Genomic DNA, 26,360 nt, shown 5'->3' with positions numbered 1-26,360 from the left:
TTTAACTTCTTTTATGTTGAAAGCTGTTGATCATATTCACAATCATTGGTTTTACTATCAGCTGGTGTTATAAGATCATCCAGTTCTTCATTTGTCATTTCATGATCATCATTCTTGACAAATTTTTTTATTTCTCCTTCTTCCATACCTGAAAATCCTTTGCTGTCTGTTGCTTTTGCAGTTTGTAAGATTTCCTTGTTTTCGTTTTCAATTGATGAAAATCTTTTAACATTTGTCGATAACTTCTTGCTTTTAGAGCTGATATCAGCAAGCATTTATTGTTGATGAAGTCTCTTGTTTCCATGGGAGTTTAATTATTTCTGCGCAGTGTCTTATGATGTTGAATTGCTCCCAAAATGCTATTAGTATGCTGTGTCCTTTGTTTAGTGCTTTATTTTCAGAGATGTAAACATGCCTAACATGACTTTAAATTTTTTTATGATTTTTTGATCCATTGGCTGCATTAAAGAAGTTTGTGCGATAAAAGAAATAAAAACTCTACATTTAAATGCAGTGTTGTGAGGGCTTCAGTACCATGCTCTGGAGCATTATTCTGAATTAGGAGAACTTTAAAGCTCAAATTTTACTTTTCTAAGTAATATGTGACTTATTTAATGAGTGAATTTCTAAACCAGTCATTAAAGAGGACTATTCCAACACAGTCTACGCTCTGTGATGTACCATGTGTAATTGAAATTCTCTCATAGGACAGATAAAATGGGGACAGTTAAGAATACAAAATCATGTTTCGGAAGTCTGCGTTCAGCCAGGGTTTACTATATATGCATATATGTGTGAGCAGATAAATGCTTCAGTCAATCAAAATATTAGAATTTGCAAGCTGAAACATAAATTAATCAATTAGAATGATACCAAACTGATTTATTCTGAACTAGGCTTTCATTGAAGCTGCTGCTCTTTTGTTCTTCAAATATCTTACAACAATGTTAAAAATATGAATGCAATTATTCAAGAACTTGTGTACTTTATTTGTGCTTGTTTAGCATGTTTAATTCAAGTGTAGTGCCTGGTTCTCATAATTGTTAAACAGAAAAGTAAATAGAGCCCTCTATATGAATGAGATAGAGTCTGGCTTTCGAAGAGAGAGGTCAGAGCTTGAGTCTGGTGAGCTTGCATTTCTATTCTAATTAATATAGATTTTGTAAAAAATATAAATGCACTCATTGTGTTGTGAATAAAATCAAAAAGATTACTTTGGATGTCATTAATTATGAACAAGCTACATTCACGAATGGATCCTGAATTAAGAAATTCTTTTAATAACAGTAAAAGAAAGTATGCAGTCAGCCATTGCTGCTACATCTTTATAATATCATCAAAATCTAAATTTTATGTGCACATATACACATATTATTATCATTATTATTATATCAAAATGTATATTGTGAATAAATGTGTTTGGGAAAATTAAACATTTTGTTGATTGTGTTTCTTAGATTGCTGCTATGCAAGAGGCTCTTAGAAAAGTAAAAGAAGAAGAGGAAAGGTTAAGACTAGAAGAAGAAGCAAGAATAAGAGCAGCTGAAGAAGCAGAAAGATTACGTCAAGAAAAGGCATGTTAAATACAGTTATCAGGAATTTTTAAACTAATATATTTTGCTGTTTATAGTTTGCTTATTGACAGGTTTTTATTTCAGTTGCGGTTAGAACAAGAGAAAAAGGAAAAAAAGAAGAAAAAAGAAAAAGAAAGACGTGAGAGACTTAAAGCAGAAGGAAAATTATTAACTAAAACCCAGAAACAAAATCGAGCTCGTATGGAAGCCACTCTTGCAGTTCTGCGACAACAAGGTAACAAATGCATAAATTATTAAAGTTTGGAAAACTAATTTATTGTTTTCTTGCTTCCCAAAAAATTTTGTATTTTATTCTAAAGAAAATAATGTGCTTGTTGGTTATCTGATACCTGCCAGTGCTTTACAAAAAATCTGTTAGTTCCTTTTAGCAATGAAATCAAGTTTTTTTTTTATTACCAGTGGATATAGCAGCAGCATTCAAAATGGCATCAAATAGGCTTTTGTTACTCTCAACAGTCTGTTTCTGCCTCCATGTGAACTCTGATAAGTAAGCAGACAAGTGATGATGAACTAATTGTTACTTACCCTTTTATTCTTCTACTTTTCCACATATATTGTATTATTTGCATGTAGATGCCAGTCTATGAATCAAAATTGATGCTTAAGGGAAGGAAGCCATCTTCCTCCTTTCTCATTCCCTCACATCTGAGGGTAAAAAAAAAAAAAAAAAAAAAAAAGGAAGGAAGGAAGGAAAGAGATAACATTAACAAGAAAAGCAAAAAGCAAAATATATAAAAAAATAAAAATTGTCTGTGTAAAAGAACCAAAAACAGTTTTCTAGGATAACTGAACACTCATGGGACTCAGAGTCACAAGGAGTGTTTTTGCTGATTTATCAGCAGATACTGAATAACCAATATATACCATAATAGGTTTTCAATGGAATCTTTCACATATTGCTATACATGATCTAAACTTATGCAAAGTCCTTGAAAAAGTAGCTGCGGACTTCATTTTCTCAAATAGTGATTCTAGAAGAGTGCTTCTCTTTTCAGACCTTCGCAAAATAAGGTAGATTGAATATGATTGGATAGGTAGGCTGTTAGGATGTATGGCATCCCATAATTTAAACAGAGCATAATATGCTTGCTTTAGTTTCAGCATATTTTTTGTTGAAAAGAAATTTTTTTAAATGGCTCATAACTGGAGATGAGAAGTGGATACTATACAATAATATTACAAGGAAAAGATGTGAAGTAAGCTGAAAGAACCACTTTTTAGCAATATGAAAGAGAGCTACATCTAAAAGAAGTAGTGCGTTTTGTATGGAGGGACTACAAAGGAATTGTACACTAAGAATTCTTTCCACCAAATCAAACAATATATTCGAAAAAATACTCTTCCCAGATTGCAGTTTTAAAAGCAGAAATTGAAAAATAGAACTAACATTTGTTGAGGTTTTTGTCTTCTATCATGAGAATGCTCAGCTCCACATTTTGACGAATATCAGGCAAAAACTTATTGAATATAATTGAGATGTTTTGTGTCACTACCCACATTGACCAAATTTTACTGTCTCAAGATTTCATCTCTTTAGCATCATTTTTGGCGATCTATTCATCACTTCTTTAGAGACTGCAAATTGCAGCTTAATAATTCCATTATGAATAAACCTAAGAACTTTTTTAAAAAAAGAATTTCCCAGCTGTTGGAGATAAGGCAAAATGTCATAGAGAAAAGGATACTTTTATAATTCAATGAAATTTGTTTGCAATTTTGAACTACTCCAATTTTATTTATCATATAAAAAAACATGGAATAATGTATTCAGTAAATAATAACTAAATTTTTTTTCTGTTAGAAACTGAAAAATAATTTTTTGCTTTTGAAAATAAAATCATATTTCTTTCTGTAGGTGTTGAAATTCCTGAAGTTGGAGAGAAAAAAGAAAAGCTTCCAAGACTTGGGGATCGTAAAAAGTTTCAAAAAAAAGAGAAGAAAGTTCAAGATGGTGTGTAAAGAATTTACATCCTTTATCTTCGTAAATATATATAATCATATAAATTTAAATTATTTCTTTACCTGTAATTATATTTAATCTTTTTAACTGAATTTGAATGCATTTAGAAACTTCAACAGAAATGCCTAAAATTGAAGAACTGCCCTCACCAGAAGTACATGAATCATCTCCCGAAATTGAAGAGCCTGCAGAAGAAAAAGCAGAATCTCCTATTGATGAAGATGAAAATATTAAAGATGCTTGGTATGAAACATCTGATGAGGAGAGCAGTGAAGAACAGGGTCTTGCAGATAAAAAATCTGAACAGCAAGTTGCAGACTTAACATCTAAAAACTTTAAAAAACATAGCGAAAGTGAGGGTAGTTCCTCTGAATCTGAAAATGCATCATCAGATGAGTCTGACTCTGAAGACGAAAGTGATAGCAGTAGCAGTTCTGAAATTTCACAGACTGAAAAAATAAGGATGCGAATTGAAGTAAGTTTTATAATATAATTAAAAGTATAAATTTATATCTTTTTTGCCATATTTCTTTTGCTTTATATTTAGCTTGAGTTGTTTATGTGCTTTTGTAAAGTTAATATCAATTATTGACAATATGTATATAGTACAAAGTCTGAAATACGGATGTCCGGCTGAACCTCCTGCACCAGGAATTTTTTTGTGAAGAGGCAGAGAGAATTAGATTTCTAGAGTAGCATATGCTTCTTACATGAACGTGACTTTTTCCTAATAAAGCAAGGGAGTGTCCTGATTCTTAATTTCACTGCAGCACTAAATAAAAAAATTTCAAAAAAAAAAAAAAAAAACCCTCCATATTCAAGAAATAGTCATTTATTTTGCATAAATTTGTATGATCAATAATTGAGCTCTATGGCTGACTTATTGCTCGACATTCATCTCAAGCCAAAACATTCTACACTGGTTATCATAAATTAAACGAAAATCATAAAAATAGTGATAACTCCCTCAAAAATAAGCCAAACCGTGTAAAATTTGAATATGTTGCCAAGTAAGAGGAGCCGAGTAAAACTGCAATATGCAAATTAGTGGCACTGCACTCAGAATGCGTCATCTGTGAGGAGAATAAAAGTCCATGTTTGAGAGCAAGCCCACATATTTCACTGTGATAGTCACATCAGAAATCTGAGATAGCCAATGACCTCCAGGCATCATTTACCTGCATAACTACGATGGAGAGCCATTGGGAGACTAGAGGCAGGATAAAGTCGAACAGAAGGGGCCAGATGGCTAAATGTGACTCCTCCTGAGGTTCATAGACTTTGCAGGCAATTTCAAACCACAGATTCGGCCTCTAGGAGGTTCAGCCAAGGATGGCCATTTGCTATGACGAGCGCCGATGACCGATATGTGACATTATGTGCACGCAGGAATAGAACCGCTACTCCGACTCTTCTTAGATCCTCCCTTGCTACAGCCACCGGAAGGTTGGTGTTAACGTCAACTATGCGTAGAAGGCTTCACGAGACGACCAGCCATTTGTGTGTCGCTCACGTCACGCCATAGGAGGGACCGTTTCCAGTAGGCATGACAATATATCCACTGGACGTTTGATCAGTGGAGGGCTGTTCTCTTTATGGATGAGTCCAGGTTTAGTCTAGAAAGCGATAGTATGTGTTATTTGATATGGAGAGAACCTGGAACCCGTTATCCTCCGTCAAACATCTGTTAAAGAGGCAGTGTCTGTGTTTGGGGTGACATCTCTTTGGGTGGACGCACAGACCTCCATGTCTATCCAACGGAAACCGTGAATACTCCGGCTTATAGAGATGACATCCTTGATGCTTATGTGCGTCCATGTGCTGGGGCAATAGGTGATGCTTTCCTGTTACAGGATGATAACTCAAGACGACACAGGGCTTGCATCGTAGATAATTATCTTCAACAGAAAACAATTATGCACATGGAGTGGCCAGCTCGATCCCCGGACTTGAATTCTATCGAGCACGTTTGAGAATGATTTAGAGAGACGTCTAGCTGCTCTCAGTCTGCCCCCTCAGACCCTTGCCTCGCTTGCAACAGCTTTGCAAGACAATGGCTCTCACTTCCTATGGAACTGATAGACCGCATAATTGAAAGCATCATGCATCACTGTATATGCTGTATTGCTTCTAGAGGTGACCATATTCCCCATTGAAGGTACTTTTTCTATGGCATACTGACACCTTCAATTTGTTCATTTTATACATGTTCTAATTTCTATATTACCATATTTGTCATGTAATTTCTTTTTATGTTATTTGATAGCTTACTATTTGTTGTAGTATATTGTGGGTAAGTTTCATAAAATTCTACATGTAACTTTTTCAGTAATCGTGATTTTTCCTTAATTTATGATAACCAGTGTATTAAGGTTTATCAATGATTTTTATGCATGCTGAATATCATATAACTCTTATGCCAACTTAGTGAATCATTTTGTATTATATTTTGCTTTCATCCCCACATGACTACTCAGAGTAGCTTGAAAAATGAATCACACAGCAAGTCTAAAACAATTACTGTTTTCAATATCAGTCATTGAATATCATGTAACATGGTAACCTTTTATGCAACATTACACTTATTGACGATTATCAGCCAACTGTTTTGCAAAGTGCTAAGTGTGTTGAAGAGGAAAAATTTAACAATTTCTTAAAATAGATTTTATAAATGGTGTTCATAGACCGAAATTCATAATCCATTTCGTGCTATTTGACTTTAAAATAACTGATTTGTTGTTCTGATAAATTCTGATTTATTGTTAAGGGTATTTTTTGGTTATGCACTCTGCCTTTTGGTGCATGGCAGTTGATAATCTGTTGGCCATCACCTGTTATGTCATGTGTGTTTGCTATCTATAAACTACGCTTATTGACTCGAAATTGTTTACAATTCCTGCCAGAAAGGGCCACCTTAAGTACATGTTTGAATTTATTTCATTGGGACTCAGATGAGCCATAAGCATATACCAGAAATAGCTATTTTAATTAAACACATCCCCGCTTCAAAGATACATTTTGCACAATTTTGCATCCCTCTCCCACATGCTACGTCATTCTTTCTCTGCAGTTTCTTTCTTTAACCTAATCGCTGCTCAGGATTAAAACAGAGACTTTTTGGCTGTAAATACGACCAAAGTTAGTATCTATTGCTTTTTTTTGCCTGATGCTGCTTGACCATATCCTTTGCTTCACCTTCCTTCTCTGCTGTTGAACATGTAAACTTTGTATATAGAAATCGTGGGGCATGTGTAGCAGCCCTAGTGTTGTACCAGTTTTAAGCAAAAATATATTTCTGAACAATTGTTTCTGTGTACAATAGAAGTGGTGTTTTAACCATCAAGCCAATTGTAATTTTCACACCAGTCATCATCTAAGCAACAGTCTTCTCAGCCATAACGAGAGAGGATATTGGTTTTATATTCTAAAAAAACCACAGCATCGCATGGCTATATTTTTCTCTTGGCCAAATTAAGGTCCTGTTGTACAGACATTTTTTGGAAGCAGGAGTCATGAAAAGTGTGCAACGCCTTCGCCGGGAATTAAACCATGGACCTCTGGAAAATGCACCCAGCGTGCAGACCAACACACCACGAAGGCATGCTAGGAAGGTGGGAGAAATACCTTATATACTCCCCCTTTTAAAGGGCTGAGTTTGGGGTTTTTAGGGGACCCAATTGCCATATCCTGGGTGTGGAGAATCATCATCCACCATCCTTTTAGTTTGGATGCCACTGTAGAGATATTAGGTATTTTTTGGAAGCAGGAGAGATGAAAAATGAGCAACCGCTTCGCCGGAAATCGAACCATGGACCTCTAGAATATGCGCCCAGCATGCGGACCACCAAACCATGAAGGTATGCTAGGAAGGTGGGAGAAATACCTTATACTGTAAGTAACTTGATACCATGCCTTGTTTGGTAAGTGGAATTAAGCAATAGAAAATACCGAAGTCCAAGGAGTAATGTGCGTTATTAAGTGTTTATTCTGTGCCATAGGTTACCTCGAAGCACCCGAAATTCATTTGTTGTAATCTGAGATAGTATTTGTCAATTAATGCATTTCTTTCTCAAATAATCTGTTCATGATCTGAAGTTCTATTGTTTACGTATGAATAGGAAAGTATCTTTTATGTTAGAAATGTAGCAAATTCATCTTCCAAAGAAACAGATTCTCGTATCTGTGTGTGCAAACATACCTCATAAACATTAGCTGTCATGTTACCTGTCATAGTAGATAAAATAAAGATTAGGTGGTAAAAAATTAACAATAAAATGTAAACTAAGGCCAAATTGATTGTTGTTGCATGCTGAAAGCTGCTATATTCATATATACTCTCACTTTTAGTACTTACAAATGAAATCAAAGTAAAAAAAAAAGTATTTTTTAACTGTTCCTAACATCCATTTTATAAAAAATCGCTTGACATGATTTCGATGGGCTCTAGATATCTTCCACTGTGCTATTAAATACAAGAATAATGATTCATATGTGGCTTCAACATTTTATTTAGCAACTGATTGATGTTTAAAAGTAATTCTTTTCTGTTCAATTTTCTATACATAGTATTTAGAATGGAGCTGATGTTTAGGTTGATTAATAACCATTCTTGATGCAACCCACTCTTAACCTATTTGTAAAATTTTCAATTGATCTGCCATTTACTCTTTGCATAAGTGAAAAATAAAAATGCTAACTTCTTAGTTTTATTTATCTTTCGAATTTTATCTATATTAATTTTAATAAGATTACAGAAATCATAAATTGAAATCTAATACTTTTATCCATTTATTGTAATGCTTCATAATGCAGTCTGTACTTTGCAGCATCAGAAGGGGGAAAAATTATATTTTTTTATTGAGAGAAAAGGTTTTTGTTATTGCTTTATGTAATAAATGTTTACTCTTTCAGATTTTAAATTTTGTGCTAGTTTGTTTAATTTTCTTTTTCCTTATTCAAATATATCAGTATTTCCTTTTTCTCTTTAACTAACTATATATAGAATTTGTACTCATGTGTTAAGGATTGAAGTTTATACATTCTTCATGTTTTCATTTTTATAGAAACGAAGACAACTGGCTGAGAATAATAGAAGCATATCCAAATTACGATCTCCTGTTGTGTGTGTTCTAGGTCATGTAGATACTGGAAAGACAAAGATACTTGATAAAGTAAGTCTGGAATAAAATGTGCAATATGATATCAGTTTGAAAAACTATCCCTATAACAATTCTTTAGTTTTAACAAGCAGTATCACCATTTTTATGTGCGTTGTGTTGGCTGTAATTTAATTTCAAGTGTTTTTTTTTTTTTTTTTTTAAATATATATACAAACCGTGTTGTTAATACATTGCATGTACAGCAAAATCAGGATCTGCAAAGTTAACACTCTGTGAAAAAAATGTTTTAGGTTTAGTTCAAACTAAGAAAGTATGTATAATTTAAATATTGTTGTAATTAAAAGGGAAAAATTAAATAAATGTTAATTGAAAAGTGTTTTGTTACTGCTTAAATAAGTAGATGTATGGTAATTTTTTTTTTTTTTTTTTTTTTTTTTTTAATAGTTTGTGATTTTTTCTAGGGACAATATTTTGCACTAAGGAGCATAAGGTTATTCAATGCACTGTAAACAGTGTCCTTTTCTTTCTTCGTTTGAGTCAGTATCCACTTTACAAACATCTGTCAGCTCCTGTGCTTTTATTAACAATTTGTTTAACTCCTTGTAAGTTAAAGGCACTTGGTCATCTTCACTATTGCTGCTTTCATTTTCAGCTGCTGTTATGAGATCATCCAATTTTTCATGTATCATTTCTTGATCATCATTTGTGATTAATTTTTTAACTTCTCCTTCCTTCCATGTTTGAAAATCTGTTGTGCAGATTGCTTTTGCAATTTGCATGATTTCTTTAGTTTCATTTTTAACTGATGTAAATCCTTTAAAATTTTTGACAACTTCTTGGCCTGAGCTGATGGCAGCAAGCATTCAATGATGATGAATTCACTTATTCTTATGAACGTTTAATCATTTTTACCTAAGCTTTTGTATTCCACTTCTGTGCAACAGGTAATGGCTCAAAATATTTTTCCTGTAATACATGTGGGGTTTTAGTTCGATAAAATAACTCTTGAAGTCACCTGATGCATTTCTACAAAAAAACAAAGTGAGTCTATCCTTAAAAGCTTTAAAACCTGGGATAATCTTTTTGCTTCTTTGTGATATAAGCTGTTTTTCCATTCACTTATGAAATAAACCTTTCGTAACTTCATTGGGAGTATGTTGCAGAACAAATGTCATCTTTAATGAATTTCTAAAATTGAATTTTTCTGCCACTTCTTTACCTGCAGAACCAGCATACCCTTGAAACTTTACATCATGCAAGTTAAAATGACAGCCAAAGTTATCCATCTATTTTACTAGCAGAATTCTTGAAATTTGAGCAGCCTTTGCCCAAAGTATTAGTGAAGCTTTGACACCAATTGAATCTTTTCTGCATATTCGCATATTGTTCTCATGCTTGATTCATTTCTTGCTAGTTTTCTGGAGAGCATTGAAACATGTGTACTATTTTTCAGCTTATCTAAAATTTAAATTTTATGAGGTAATGTCAAAGTTTTGTGTCTTTTTGCTGCATTATTATTTTCATTCCGTCTCTTAGATATCATATTGAGTTTTTGAAATAGCTGTTGTAAGTGATTGCAACATGGCCTGGGTCATTCAGCCAAACAGGGTTGCCAGATATGCATGTGAGTGGTCTCTTATAATAAATATATTGCTATGGCATTGTAGCCAATGCTGTGCAGCATATCACATTTGAATGAAATTCAAGAGTTAGACATATTAAATGGAAACATTTAAGATAACTTATATGTGCAAAATCGCATTCTGCAAATCTGTGCTTGGCAAATGTTTATTGTATAACCTCACAAAATTAATGATAGATGTAAGGTTTCATTGAATATCTATTCTGTATGTTGTATTATATGCTGATAAAGTGTATCATTTTTATTACATCTTCTGTTTTTGTTCTTAATTTTGACTTCTTAATTATCATTTTACATTTTATTCTTTCTTGTTAAAATTCATTTAGAAAATGTACATGAATGTCACAAAAATAGCTTCAAAAATTTTAAAAAGCAGTGTAGTTCTTTTTTTTGGGGGGGGGGGAATCTTGTATGCATGCATTGAGAGACAGATTGCAATTAAAAAAAAATACACAAGAATTATGAAAATTTCTTAGTTAAATATAATATTAAATATGAAGAAATTGCAGAAACATGAAATAATAGCATTTAGTATTCTCATTATATATTTTAAGTTTGTAGAACTTTCGGTAAGATTTCATCAATACAGAGAAATGGTTATAAAACAAATAACATTTTCTTTATGCAGATTCGTAGCACACATGTTCAAGACAGTGAAGCTGGTGGTATAACTCAGCAAATAGGCGCTACAATGGTACCACGTGAAGCACTTCAACAACAATGTAAATCTGTAAAAAATGTAAGTATTTTATATATATATATATATATATATATATATTCTGTTGAAGGACTAAGGAAACAGCAACCTTTGTATAAATTTGAAATCCAAAATTTTTCGTTCGTGTGTGAAATTATTTGGCTACCGATATTTTTAACAGATAATTGTTTTGACCATCAAATAGATAAATAGATTAGAATATACTTATATTGTTATAATAATGTTTGTTAAGTAATTATTTCTAAAAGAATCTTTAGCAATTTCTTTATTATAATGGTCTGTAGCTTGAAAATTATAGGATAGGTATTCAAGCATTCAGATTTCAGTAAAATGAACAAAAGGGGTTTTATCTTCTGAACTACATAACTTATTAATCTGCCTGTAATCAAAGGGTTGTTGTTAACTAGATTTGTAATATTGCTTATTTCTTCTTCATTTTCATAACTTTCCATTCATTTAGGATGATTTCAAACTATTAAAATAAAGTAAGAAAACAATAGTTTGATAATTTATAACAGGTGGTAATAAATCTGATGATCAAATAAAAGTGGTAATGCTGCTCAGAAAGTTAATGAAGAAATACTTTTTGTAAATGTAGAAACTTAAAAAGAGTTTTAAATTTATATTATAAATAATTTTTATAGTGTTTGCAGGATTTAAAACTTACTGTGCAGTGAATAATTAACATGTTTTTGGTCACTGATTTTTTACGAACATATCATCATGGTTTAATAAACTATAGTTGAAATCATATTTTGCTTTTTTAATATCCAAAAATGTGTAATGTGAGGCAAAATTTAGTTTGAATTATTTTATAAATATATTACAAAGTTTATTTATAAGTTGGATAACTGAACTAAAAGTTAAAAATGAAAGTGTAAAATTTGGGGGGGGGGGACAACCTTAATTTTTTTACAGGAGCAAAAAATATTTTTGCTCCTGCTTTTTGCTCTTAAAGAAGAGGGACCTGTATCTGACCACCCTTGAAATCAATAGTTTTATCCAAGTCTGCCCAAACTTTGCTTCCTTTTTTGCCTAATTTGAAATGTTGAATAACTTAATGATATGAAAAATTACATTTATAGGAGTAAAGGCAATTATTGCAATCAATGCTAATCTTAATTAAATGTCATACCAAGTCTGTATATAGTGTTTTCTATTTTATTTTGCTAATTTGAATGAATGACAGTGCATTGAAAAGCAGTTTTATAAATAATTATATAGTGACTTAAATGATAACAATAAAATACTAGTTCAGTATTCAGTTGTTAATGACTCATTACATACTCTGCATCTCTCTCTCTCTTTTTTTTTTTTTTTTAAGTTTTAGGTCTGTTTTACCTAAAGATGATAAATATTAAAATATTCTTTTTGATTTTCAGTTTTCAGATCTTGAACTGAAGGTTCCTGGCCTTCTTATCATAGATACTCCTGGTCATGAATCTTTTAGGTATGCATCTTCCATGTTGATTGGTAGCAAAACTTTTTGTATTGATACATAGTATCAAAATCTCAGAAAATTGTTTGTGACTTTATATAAATGAAATGCATGTATATTTCTTGAAATTTCATAGTTTGAAAATTTACCCATTTTTATATTTTTGATAATTTTATCAAGCTGTTCTCCATTTTTCGAGTCTTGGATGCATTTATTCTGAAAACCATTTAGTGTCAAAAGCTGTTATGCTGATGTTAAAATCAATATAAGTGTTCAGACGACTGTGGCTTCTAATCCTTTATAATCATTGCTAATAATTAAGTCAAATTTAAGGCATTCATAATCAGTATTTCTGAGAATACGTTTTTGTGATTTTTCAACCTTAATTCATTATGCTTTGATGAAATAATTCCAAATTTTCTCAAAAACATTTTATTGGACTTTTCTGTATAAGCCATTCCATGCATTTCCATTACTATACCTATGTATTTTTCCTTATTTCTTTCCCCATACCTTTGCTTTGATGCAAGGTGAAATAAATAATAAATCTTTGTGCAATGTATTAAAAATTAGTAATGATAAAAATTGCATTATTAATTACAGTGGTGCATCAATATATGTCATTAATTCCATTCCAGATTCTTGGATGTATACCAAATGAACCCTTCCAATAGGAACAACAAGAAGAATTTCTCCAATAGGAGAAAATAATTAAACCATTCTTATAAAAACCCTATTGTTATTATTATAATATTGTGTAATTCTAAAATAGAAATAGAGTGTGTGAAATTACATACTACATATAAATGAAGCATACTATACTTTATACTGTACATATATGCTTTTCATTAACTTTCCTAAAGCTCATTGTTAATGAATTTACAAAACATTAAGGAAAAAAACTCAAAATCACTTGAAAATTCTGAGTTATAGCGAGGGTTGTTTACTAAATAGTAGCAACAAGCATACTTATGCTCATGGACAGTCATAGAGTTGAGTTGTCAAAAAAGAGGTAAACAAGTGTATTGTGCGCAGTTGCCACTTACTAAACTCGAGTCATGTACGAAGGGGAAAATTTTACATTAAAACTAGATGTACAAGAAGTTGGGCATATTTCAAAGTGGGTGTGTACTGAGGTACCTCTATATTTTCATAATTAAAAATATGGTAACTGATACACAGAGGATACTTATGTACAATAAAAAATTAAGATGACAATCCACAGTTCGACAGTTTTCATTTTCTGTAGGGAGAAGGTTGCCATTGAGATTATGTCTGTTAGTGATCTTTAAAATTGATGTTCTCAGAAATACTAATCATTTTCACAAGTGATTGCATCAAAGATTTCACTGCGTATGTATGTATATATATTTCTTATACATACATACATGCACATATATGTATACACACAGCACACATTAATATCAAGTTAAGAACTTGAAATTTCTTATAATGCAGCTTCCTTTAATTAAAGATTTTATTTTCAGGACTAATTCATGCATTTTCATAAATTATTAATCTGAATAATGTTTTTGAATGTTTTGTATTCAGTTTTTCTAGATTTTCTCTTTTTACAAGTCTTTTTTTTTGGGGGGGTATAAATTTTGCATTTCAATTAATATTGTGAAATGACGGGACGAATAAAACGTTTATTCAACACTCATTAATTATCCAGGTTAATTTTAAATACTTATGCCTTGAAAAGTTCTATTTAAAGCATTAAGCAAAGTATGATTAATAGTTTTTATTTGTTTATCCTATTATATATTTTTGACATTTTAATTATGTTTCATATTTCCCTCTTAAGAATCAAATTTGTCAAGTATTTTCCATCTTTAATAATATAAATAATAACAGCAAATAGTAAAGCATTCTCACTCTCGGTCGTCTTTTATAACTTTTAGTTCCTATACCAGTGGTTCCCAAACTGTGCACCACATCCTCTTCACAGAGGTGCAGTGAAATATTGTAAAAGCTTCATAATTAATTGAAGCATGACATTTGGCCTAACTAAACAAGAAACAAAATGAGAAACTAAAAATATCAAGATTTTTTTTGTATATAGTTTGTCTTGACTCTGCATAAAAGTAAGGTCCTGGCTCAGAATATTCTTGCAAATGTGAGCCAGCTACGCTGTGCCTCCTCCTCGGTAGTGCCGTATGATTGCCCTATACCTCATGGCAATCAAACCTTAGAACAATCCTTTCACAGCTCATTCTGTAAAGAGAAACTGTTAACTTTTCTTTATATTGTTGCTAAAGTTAGCTCATTGTGTCCTTTGATTTAAGTTTGCACTTAACGACTTTCAGAGGTCGTTTTTTCCACAGAGTCATAAATCTATCATTTTCGTTCAGATCAAATTTTATGCAATTTATGCTTATCACAGAAATGCCAGTCAAACCACCAGCAAAAGTAACAATTTCCTCACCGTATTTATTAGGAAAATGCTCCTGCAGTTTCACGAAAACATTCAGAACAATAATCTTAGTGGGACCGCATTCTGGTTTTCCAGCCTTATGAGGTTTTGCAATTATATACATATATCAAAGAAGAAGCAGATGCCATAACAATTGCTTTCTTTTTCTCCTGGTCAGCAAATGAATGAATGCTTAAATTGCTTTCCTCATTGAAAGTGGAGTGAGCTTGAGATTGCTGGAATTTGCTGTTTCGCCAATGCCAGAAAAAGGGGATGTCTTCATTTTGGTCATCGAACAATTGACATGGTATTAAATATTAAGAAATTTTTAAATGAAAAGTTGAATATATTTTTTTTTTTTCTTCCATTCTCTTGTTCAACTATATTTATATTTCACACTCCATGTCTGGCTGCTATGGAGAATTACAAGCCCTTATTTGAAGCAGATCATCAATTGCATAGTGGACCTGCTGCATTATGCATAGAGAAGCACTTCAAAGCATCGGAATCTTGCACTGAATAAGGTGCATCTGTGAATGTGGTAAATTTTATAAAATCTCATCTATTGAAAGGAAGTTTTTTTTAAAAAAAACTGTGATGAGGGTATTGGAGCTGAACACTTGTCTTTGTTGTACTATGGCAGTGCACTTTGTTGTACTATGGCAGTAGCTTTTTCATTGTAATGTTTTAGCATGCACTTTTGAATTGCGGAATGAAATGTTTATTTTTATCAAAGACGAAGGATAAAGACCCAGAAGATTTTGCATTGCCAATTTTTTAAAGAAACTGGCATATTTATGCAACATTTTTGAAAGCTGAATTCCTTTAGTCTCTCTCTGAAAAGAAAAAAAATATGCAAAAATATTTTTGAAGACAACAGAAAAAAATATCAGCTTTTATCTAAAAAAGAAAAAAGCTCGGACTATGGAGAAGAAAAATGAATGAAGATACTGTCAAGGATTTTTCTTTTTAATGTTCCAACGCTTTTTGATGTAAAATGAACTTGATCTTGCCCAAGATATAAAAACAATTTTTGAAGGGCACTTATCACAGCTAATTATCTGGCTTGAGAAATACTTTCACAATGAAAATTTCTTTAGTTATGCATTTTTTTAATTTTGCATTTATTTAAGATCCATTTAACACTAGTGCTCCATCTGATTTACTTCTGCTGAAGAAGAGAATTTTATCAAGTTATCTTGTGACAACAGTTGAAATCAAAATTTGGCAGTATAGTATTGACAAAATTTTGGATTTCAATAAAAGATAAAAATCTCCATCTAATTGATAAAGCTCGGCAGATTTTAATTCATATTTGAAGTTGTATGTGGATGAAACTGGTTTTTCAGTGGTCACTGTAGTAAAAAGCAGGTACAGAGCAAAAACCAACTTGGAAAAGGAAATAAGAGTCACCTTGTCCAATTTAATTCCATCATTTGAGAAAATGTGTAGTGATTTTCAGGCTGATTTATCACACTGATTATTAGTTTAATGTTAATAAAGTTAAAAAAAAAAAGTTAACGAAGATACAGGAGTTTTGTTTATTTTTATCCATTACTTACAGTTAGTCATAGTTAGGATAGGGCGCCATGGAAAATTTTAAATTGAAAATAAGTGCCTCAATTCAGAAAAGTTTGGAAACCACTACCTTATACAATTTTGGTACTGTTCTATTATCAGGACCGAGTTCAGAAATGTGTGTGTGCATATATATGTTCATGTATGCATTTATATAAGTTAAAATGTATGTGCGTGTATACATATACACAAATATGCACATACATACAAACACATGTTCATACATTTCTGAGTTCAGTTCTGATATTAGAACAGTACTCAGTTTTTCCCATGAGAGAGTAATCTCTTTTTTTTTAAAAAAATTTAAACAATGTTAATAATTTCTTTTACATAAATGAATGTATACAAAGTAAAAAACAGTTGAAAACCTAATCCAGTTGCACATTGGTAGCAGCAACAGGTGATGTTAATAATGCAAAGTAAATTAAAATAAAAAAATACATTTAAAGTTCATCCCATATTAAATTTGGAATAAACTACATGTAGAATAAAAAAAAAAAAAAAAAAAAAAAAGAAGCATAGTGGCAGACTGCTAGAAATAGGAGGGTGAAATATGCCCAAACCAAAAATGACGACGAAATTTACATTCTTCACTGCATCATCACCAAGGGATGGGTGCAGCAAAAGAAGTAAACAAATAAAACAGCCTGTTTCTGAACTAACAAAAACGCAGAGTTTAAAATTTTAAAATAATCATAGAAAAACAATCAAAGTCATCTGTGTCTTTATCAGTCCAACCCCTACAGGCTGAAGTAAGCAGTTCCAAGAGTTCGAAATTATAGCATCAAAAACGTTATATTAAAAAAGAATTTTTAAATAATAGACAAATTTAAAAATATATATTTTGAGTAAATCAAGTCCAAAAACAAACATGGAAAAAATAATAATCCATTACTTAATAAAACAAAACCATATGCAAATTTCATAATCCAAAATTATAAATATAAAAATATATATATATATATGCAAATTTTCAAATTACAAGTTGAAAACATAAGGCCAAGTTAAAAAATTATAGCAAATCATAAACATGCAAAAAAAGCTTAAAAATCCAGTAAATATTTTTCACTATTAGTGGATTGATTCCAAAAACATGTAAAATGGAAGAAATCCAATATGCAAAAATTAAAGAAATAAGTGAACATTTGATCTAAAAAAAATAAAATAAGGATAAGTTCTTGAAATCTATTACACAAAAGCAACAGTAGTTTTGAAATGAAAAAATATGTATATACCTGTATAGTAGCAACACTAAAATGTGTTAAGTAATGAAGTTTGATAATGTATGAATTTCAAACTGATTAAATTCTAAAAAAAATTAGAAAAAACTTCTCTTACAACATAAATGTAAGTAAAAATAAATAATTTGTAAAAGGGAAAAACATCGAATTACCTGGATTATAAATGGCAACAAGAGCACCTATTTGAATGAAATATTAATTTGCTTCAGTTCAACAAATGGAAAAAGTTAGGGATAAGTTGTAATGCAAACTACAACTTATGATGTAGTCAGAGCTGTTCCTATTAAATTGTAGGCAGAGTTGTGAGCATTTTCTTAGTTTGCTTACAGTTTATTAGAAACAAGCTTAACTACATCACAACTTTAATTATTTAACTTATTAATTTTTTTTTATTTTTCAAAAGACTTTTATTTTTTCAAAAAAAATCACAATGCATTACAATTTTTAAAAAAAAATTATTATTTTATTATTAAACACTATAACATTTTCCATCCATTTACATTCGAACTGAAGCAAATTAATATTTCACTTAAACTCAGATTGGCAGCCTTCATAGGATTCATTAACCAGGTAGTTTGATGATTTTTCCTTTTTCAAACTATTCATTTTTATGTCTACACATTTTTTGTTACAACAGAAGTTTTTTATAATTATTTTTTTCAACTTTAATCAATTTAAAATTCCTAATTTCTACTACAATTTATTCTTAAGCTATCTACTATACTTCTTAACTATCTATTTCTATTATAATAAGCTATTACTATACTATACTTCTTAACTATCTATTATAATAAGCTATAATTTTAATCTTTGTAACTATACAGGCATATATGAGTGTGTTTGTGTACATATATATATGCACACACACACACCAAAGTGCCATTACATCATGACTACCCCCCGTCTATAACAATGAGCTCACCCAGGAACAAAACCACTGCATATGTGTGGCTGATGTTGGAGTATATAAAGCGATTATGCATTGTCTTTCCAAACGGGGCATGATTAGTGACATAATGGGAAAAGCAGCTGATTTATCAGACTTCAATAAAGGTTAAATCATTATGGCTCGGCGACCAGGACCATCTATATCAGAAATGGTGCATTTAGTGGACTGTTCATGTGCAGCTTTGCGAACATATATCAAAAGTGGTGTATGGATGGTGAAACGACAAATCGGCGGGAGATTGCTATGCATTGTTTACTGTGACCAATGAACTGCAATAGCCGAAATTACTACCAGCTGCAACAGTGGCGAACCAGACAGTGTTTCTCAACACACTGTGCAACATACATTGTTGTATATGGGCCTGTGCAGCTGGAAGTCGAAGCATGTCCCTGCACTGATAGCACGGAATTGGACATTAGAAGACAAGAAACATCGGAATTGGACATTAGAAGACAAGAAACATCGGAATTGGACATTAGAAGAATGGAAGAAAGTTGTATGGTCCAACGAATCATGTTTTCTCGTCCATCACATAAAAGGGCGTGTGGTAATACGCTGGTTTCCAAACGAAACCCTGGCTCCTGGGTCCAAAGTTGAATGTAGACTAGCCGGTGGCAGGAGTATTATAGTGTGGACAATGTTTTCATGGGGTGCATTAGAACCCAATATGCCCATAGAACAATCTCTAACATCTGTGCACTACACGAACGTCATTGAGAACCAGGTTCACACATTCATAACAATGGTATTTCCGGCAAGAGATGCTATTTACCAACAGGATAATGCACCATGTCTTAAGGATCGAATCGTCAGGGAGTGGTTCGAGGAACATTTCAATGACTTTAGAATCATGTCTTGGCCTCCAAATTCACCTGATATTAATCCAATAGAGCATTTGTGGTCCTATCTGGAAAACCGAATTCATGCTGCCATGCTACTCCCTCACAATGTGCAGGAATTGCAGGAGCATTTGGTGAGTGCTTGGTACCAGATACTTAAGACTACATATCAGCACCTTGTTTGGTCAATGCCATGCCGGATGCTGGCAGTTTTGAGGGCTAAAGGTGGTCATACTGTAATGGCTCTTCGGTGTATATTTTTTCATTTCAAAATTTCTTTTGCTTTTGTGTAACAGATGTCAAGAACTTACTGTTATTTTTTATTAATATTATTGTATTTTATATTTTTCAGACATTTTTATATTTTCACTTTTTTTTTTCATATGTTAGATTACTTCTGTTGTACATGTTTTTGGACTTCATCCACTAATATCAGTTTTTTTTTTTTTTTTTTTTAATTTAATTTTATTTTTTAAGAATTTTAAGCTAGTTTTCTCATTTATGATTTGCTATTATTTTTTAAACCGAGCCTATATGTTTTCAAACTTTGCATATAGTTTTGTTATTTCCAGTTTCGCATTAAAGATTTGCATATGGTTTTGTTTCTTTGTATTATATCTCCAAATTTTTTTTTTAATTTGTCTATTTTTATGCAATTTTTTTAATAATTCTGTAATTTTGCATTTTTGGCACTGCTTACTGTGTCTTCTAGGGATTTGTCTGATAAAGACACAGATTACTTTGATTGTTTTTCTAAGATTGTGTCTTAATCAGTTCAGAAATAGGCTCTTTTATCTCTTTATTTCATTGCACCAACCCTTTAATGATGATGCAGCGAAGGATGTAAATTTCATTTTCATTTTTGGTTGTGGCATATTTTGCCCTCCCCACATTTCTTGCAGTTTACCACTGTGCCTCTTATCTTTTTACATGCAATTTATTCCATATTAAATATGGGATGCATTAAAAAAAATTTTGTTTTAATTTTGTTTTATTTCATTCGGCATTTTATGTATATAGATATACTATGTAATAAATGTAAACTGTCTGTTCAATGAATATTTGAAACTATTTTAAACATTTAATTTAAATTTAAGATTATAAATGTAAAATCTAAAAGTGCACAGAAAACGCATAGTGTTATTTGAAAAAAGGAGAACAGCTTCTGATAAACTTGATAACTATCAGTCACAAAATTTTTAAGCATTCCTATTTGATGTTATGTGTGCAGTTTTTTATTTATATGGATATGAAGTTCAATTATAATTAAGTTTCAGCTTATCTAAATTTTTTTTAATGAATGCTTTCAATATATAAGGCTTCCAGTGAATGTTTTACTTAAAGGATTATAGTTATTGCAAAGTGAGTAATTATAAATGCTAAGGAAGCAGATTTAATTTTTTTTTAGAAAAAATGATTTGATTTAAATTATTGCATAAATAATGAAATCTGCTGTAGACTAATTGAGTAATTTTTTTCACTTTTTTAGCAATTTACGCTCCCGAGGGTCTAGTCTTTGTGACATAGCAATTCTTGTTGTTGACATCACTCATGGATTAGAACCACAAACAATAGAATCAATAAACATATTGAAGCAAAGGAAAACTCCATTTATTGTTGCATTAAACAAGGTGCTGTTCTTTTACAATTTGCATACAAAAAAAAAAAAAATCTTTTTTATGTAACAGCTGAGAATTATATCAGTTTTTCTTCATTTTTCTATGTGTTTGAGCAAAATCTGTCCAAAAAAGAAATCAAACTGTAAAATTAAAAAACTTACATGTCAGTGTTGCAAACCTGCTTTAATGATGCTGTTGAGCATTAATCTTGATCTTCAACTTGCTTTTTCTTCAGAATTCCACATCGTTTTGTCATTGTTTTATGTATGGTGGAATGACCCAATATTTTGTGTGCAGCAGTTATGTACATTTTGTCAGTGAAAAGTCTTGAAAAGCAGCGAGCATATGTGAAATTTTGTATAAATTTTGTAGAAACCTTTATTGAAACATTTAAGGTATGGCAACAAGCTTATAAAGAGGATTATTTTATCCAGTCCCAATGCTGTGAATAATACCAACATTTCAAACTTTACCAGCAAGGACCATCTGAAAACTAGGCATCCTTCTTTCTATGTCAGCAGCTGATCTTCATGTCAAAAAAATGCATCCTTTGGTTCATGCAAATTGTTGTTTCATTGTCTTTGAATTTGCTGAAGATCTAGACATGAACAGAAGCTCATGTTACACAGTTTTGGCTGAAAAATATGTAGATGCATCCTATTATAGCAAAATTGTCTTGTCTCTTGACTGGTGGGCAAAAAAGGAATCATCACAGCTAGTCAGGAATGATTAGATCTTTCAAATGCAGATAAGAATTTTCTAAAATATGTTAAAACAGGTGAGAAGCATGAGTTTAAGAATATAAAATTGAAACAAAAATGTGTTAATGTAACAGGTAGGCAGTTGTTGCAATGGATAGGAACAACATCCCAAAGCCAGAACAAATATATCTGAGTTGAATGAATGTGAAAGTGATGTTAATTGGCAAGGAATTATTGTCTTTAATTTGTTAAAGAAGTCAAACAATCAAAGCACACTTTTATTTGGATGCTAGGAGACGTTTAAGAGAAAGATAGTGATAGAAAATGCTAGAAGTTTCTAGGAACAGTACCTGGATGTTTCACCATGCTAGCACTCATTTCTCTTTCCATAACCATGATTTTTCGACAAACAAAAGATGCTGTCATTCCACAAAGTTTGGTTTCTTTCTGGACAGATCTTGTGTGTTTACGATTGGTTTTTGTTGTGAAATTAAATGTTTGCAGTTTCTTGAATTTAAATGTAATCACTCTTTGATATAAACAGTAGTGAACTTTTAGAATGTAAAAGCCATAATTTTCAGTATTAAATCTTCTAAAATGTTTTTATATTTGCAAGTTCTCTATAAAAAATAATATTAGTATTTAACTTATTTATTAAAGCAAGATATGGTCTTAATTTTTATTGCCTTTGTATATTGCAAAAATCTTTGTTATACTTTTTAAAAGAATTTGGTAATTTTTTAAATTTTAATTTTATTTATTAATTTTTATTGTTTGTCTTCTTATGTGATAAGCTTATTTTGTGCTTATACATATTTATAAGAATTTTTTTTTTTTAATTTAGTTACGTTTTTCATGAAAGAACTGGTGATGCAAATTTAAATAGCTTTTGTTGCAGAAATAAATCTATCAATTAAAAAAAGTCTAATTATTCATTTTAATGTTGTTAGTTTTATTGCTCCATAAAAATGTTCTTATATGTCTGTAAATGAGATAGCTTTAATGTAATTATGTAAATTAATAATTGATTGAACTTTATATAAATGTGTATCATACTTTAAAATTTGTTCATCTCCCCTTCATGCTCTGCCACATGTTGGGCAGTATATTTACTTACTTATTTTCATTATAGGTTGATAGATTATATGAATGGAAATCGAAGCCTCATTCAGATATTCAAGATCTTATCAAAAGCCAATCTCGATCAACAAAACAGCTTTTTGATGACAGAGTAAAACAAATTATCCTGGAATTTGCTCTTCAGGTAATTTTACTTTGTTATTTAGAAAAATTGATAGTTACAGTTTAAATCAGCTTTTTATCAAGAAAATTTCTTTTTGGAAGAGATTGTGCTTAATCTTTGAGTGGCATATGAAAATTTCACTTTTTAAGCTCTGTTACAATCATAACTGAATGGGCACAATCTTGTGTGTCTGGGCATGACATTCAAAATATTTGTAATAGTTCAAATTCTTTGAACCATGAAAATTATTTTTTCCTAAAGAGAAAGTGCTTTGGAAAACTCAGTTATTCTGTTATAGTCATGGAGATTAAGTAAATTAATGTATTTTTGTCTTTAGCTATTCTAGAGAAATGCAAATGAAGATTAATTGTGTTATATATGGAATAGGCATCATCGATATTTTATTAATAATAATGTGGTGTAATTAGATTGAAAATAAGTGAATTATCAGTTATTTGTTTATAATTCTCCCCCACTTTTTTTTTTTTTTTTTTTTTTAATGAATAGTCTTTGAATGCTGTTCTGTATTATGAAAACCAAGACCCTCGCTCATATATATCAATGGTACCTACATCTGCTGTGACAGGTGATGGAATGGGAAATTTAATGTCTTTAATTGTGGAATACACACAAAACATGATGGCTAAACGATTAATGTTTTCCGAAGAATTGCAAGCAACTGTATTAGAGGTAAGTATTCTGACTTTCAAATTGTATTTAAGTATTGAATTAATTTATGTAAAATGAAATTTTGGTTGTATTATTTTATAGATTATTTTAAATAATTTTCATTTTATTCCAAATATCCTACATCCTGTACTAAATGCTGTATATAGTTACATATATTTCTTGTAATTTTATTGTGAGTTATCTTATATTTTGAGAAAATTCTAAAAATTTAGGTCAGATTGTAATCAAAATGGAAGTTGAAATGAGTTATTTAAAAAATAGTTTAAGGAATATTTTACAAAATTAAAGTAAGGGAAAAGATTTAATTTTAATTTTTTAAATAGTGATAACAAAAATATTGAGTTGATATCATGATTTATGTAAATATTTCTGTCCGTTTATTTATAATTTGATTATGTAATTTAGTATTGTTTTTGTTTATTTAGTGCCTTTTTGCTTTTTTAGATAATTTATGTTTTAAAAACAAATAAAACCTTTTTTTTTTTCTCATTTTAGACCACTTAGTGTGTTTTTTATGTATACAAATTGTTTTACTCAAATTTTAATTCGATGGAATCTGAAAATCCCTTCTTGGGCCTAAATAATTTCGATGGGGGTTTCATAAAGTTTTTTTGAATAATACCTTCAAATATGTACATCATTTTAACTCTTATAAAGACAAAATTTCAAATAATCCTATGTGATACATTTGGCCAACAGGTTGCCTGGAATCTGGCTATGCATAATTCAACTATTATATATTTCAAGCATGATAATATATGTTGTAAATGCTCATTTGACAAGCAGAGTGATGAAAATGTTCCATATGCAATATTTCAGCAAGAAAGGAATCATTACAAAACTATCATTTTGCTTCAATTTTTTTCTAATGTATACATAATTTTATCTGCTTCCTAACTGTTTCAAATTTTTGACCTGTCCACATAATTGAAAAAAAAAAAAAATTATAAATTTCTACATATGTTAAGCATGCAGTATATCTTATTTATAACTTTCATGAAAGTAAATCCTCATGAAAAAATATTTTTGGCCAATTTAATAAAAAAAAAAACTTTTTAAATTAACATTTACAGTTTTTCAAAATATTTTCAGTTGTTTGGGGGAGGTATAAGTGTGTTAAAGCTATAGTATTACATTGGTGGAAAAATTTATTTCTGCAGATTTATTTAAAATAAAATCTTACAGAAGGTGAACTTTATTATTTAAATAAAGTTTAAAATTTTTATAAAATTGAAAATCCAGTGATATTTTTATATTTACATCATGGTGCTGTTGAAGTATAAATATCTAGAAACCTATACAGTCATTCAAAATCATAGTGAAATATGGACAATTTTTGCCAACTGCCCTTCCCCCTAAAAAGAGATTTATTTTACTGTTATAGACTACTAATACAGGAAGAAAATATTTATCACTGCAAATTTACTCAAGCACAAGTATCATTTTTTAAATTAAATATTATGTAGCATTGTACTTTTTCAAGCTTTTCAATAAAATAGTCATGTTTTGAAACATATGAAAGTGTATAAAGAAAACATAAAAAGCTCCCCAGTTTATGTCAGATTGTGTAATTTTATTATTTTGTATTGAATTATTCGAACTGTTTTATACTTTTAAATTTGTATTTAATTTAAATTTTAGTAAACATTAGTGATTTTTATAAAACTTTTAAAAGTTGCATTGCAATGTACAAGAATCTACAAATATTCTTTCTAATTTTGATAGTTTATTAATTAACAACATTCTGATGGTATGGGATTTATGAAATAAATTTAAAGAATAACTTGAAAAGTTTTCTATGCTTATAATCAATTAATTGAGTTCAGTTGGGCATTTTATCAGAAAATCTTTGAAGCCTGTATTCCATTCTTAAGGAAAGTTTTTGCAATGGTAGTTCTTACAACTGCAGGGAAATGTAGATAGCTGCTATCTTGTTTAAAGATGACTATTAGGATGTCTTCTTCCTTTATTCAGAGAATATATCCAAGCAAGCATTTCCTTCAAAAATGAATTCCTATAAAAAAAATGGTGCATGCAGTTTATCCACAAAAACATCTTTTTTTACAATATCTCTTTCATGTCAATCACATATTGAGATTTTCAACTGTCCCAGAGTGTCAAATTAGAACAATTTATGAGTCTGGTGTATGGAATGTCCCCTCACCATTGAGAGTTGGCTGTAAACATCATGTAACATGTCTAGATATTAGTAACAGAAATGGTGACACTTTACACTGCATGTGAGTTTCAGCTTTTGCAAGAGCTTTATCTGATATGACAGGTGTTTTTAAGGAGTTTTCCAGGAAACTAATTTGTGAATATTGAGTTTCCAGCTGGTATATATAACAGGTGTTTTTAAAGAGTTTTCCAGAAAATTAATTTTTGAATATTAAGTTTCCTGCTGATATGGCATAGGAAAGACTTCCCTATGTACGCCTAGAGATTTGTCTAATTACTTTTCAATGCATTCTTGACTTACAGAAAACTTTCAGCGCTTTTTTCTTTTGGGAGTGAGTAGCTTGTTTTTTATCCACAGTGTCTGTTGTAACAAATTACTCATGTCAAGCACAAATAGATGATTTCCTGAGGAGTCCACGTGTTTCTTTCAAAA

At 30.7% G+C, this 26,360-nt stretch overlaps 1 protein-coding gene across 1 annotated transcript in view; it reads left to right on the top strand.

Annotated features, from left to right (window-relative positions):
* Window positions 1–26,360, top strand: part of eIF5B (eukaryotic translation initiation factor 5B) — a 95,108-nt gene that overhangs the window by 41,826 nt on the left and 26,922 nt on the right. Inside the window, exons 6-15 of the mRNA XM_035367311.2 lie at window positions 1,458–1,574; window positions 1,659–1,809; window positions 3,451–3,546; window positions 3,663–4,030; window positions 8,619–8,726; window positions 10,946–11,056; window positions 12,418–12,485; window positions 20,986–21,127; window positions 22,949–23,080; window positions 23,567–23,749. Coding sequence (XP_035223202.1) covers window positions 1,458–1,574; window positions 1,659–1,809; window positions 3,451–3,546; window positions 3,663–4,030; window positions 8,619–8,726; window positions 10,946–11,056; window positions 12,418–12,485; window positions 20,986–21,127; window positions 22,949–23,080; window positions 23,567–23,749 — 1,476 coding nt within the window. The remainder of the gene's footprint in view (window positions 1–1,457; window positions 1,575–1,658; window positions 1,810–3,450; window positions 3,547–3,662; window positions 4,031–8,618; window positions 8,727–10,945; window positions 11,057–12,417; window positions 12,486–20,985; window positions 21,128–22,948; window positions 23,081–23,566; window positions 23,750–26,360) is intronic.

The sequence above is a fragment of the Stegodyphus dumicola genome, chromosome 1 (assembly GCF_044657685.1).
Source record: "Stegodyphus dumicola isolate Sdum_Otavi_A_Nest chromosome 1, ASM4465768v1".
Lineage (NCBI taxonomy): Eukaryota > Metazoa > Arthropoda > Arachnida > Araneae > Eresidae > Stegodyphus > Stegodyphus dumicola.
This window is presented reverse-complemented; position numbering and strand designations above follow the sequence as displayed.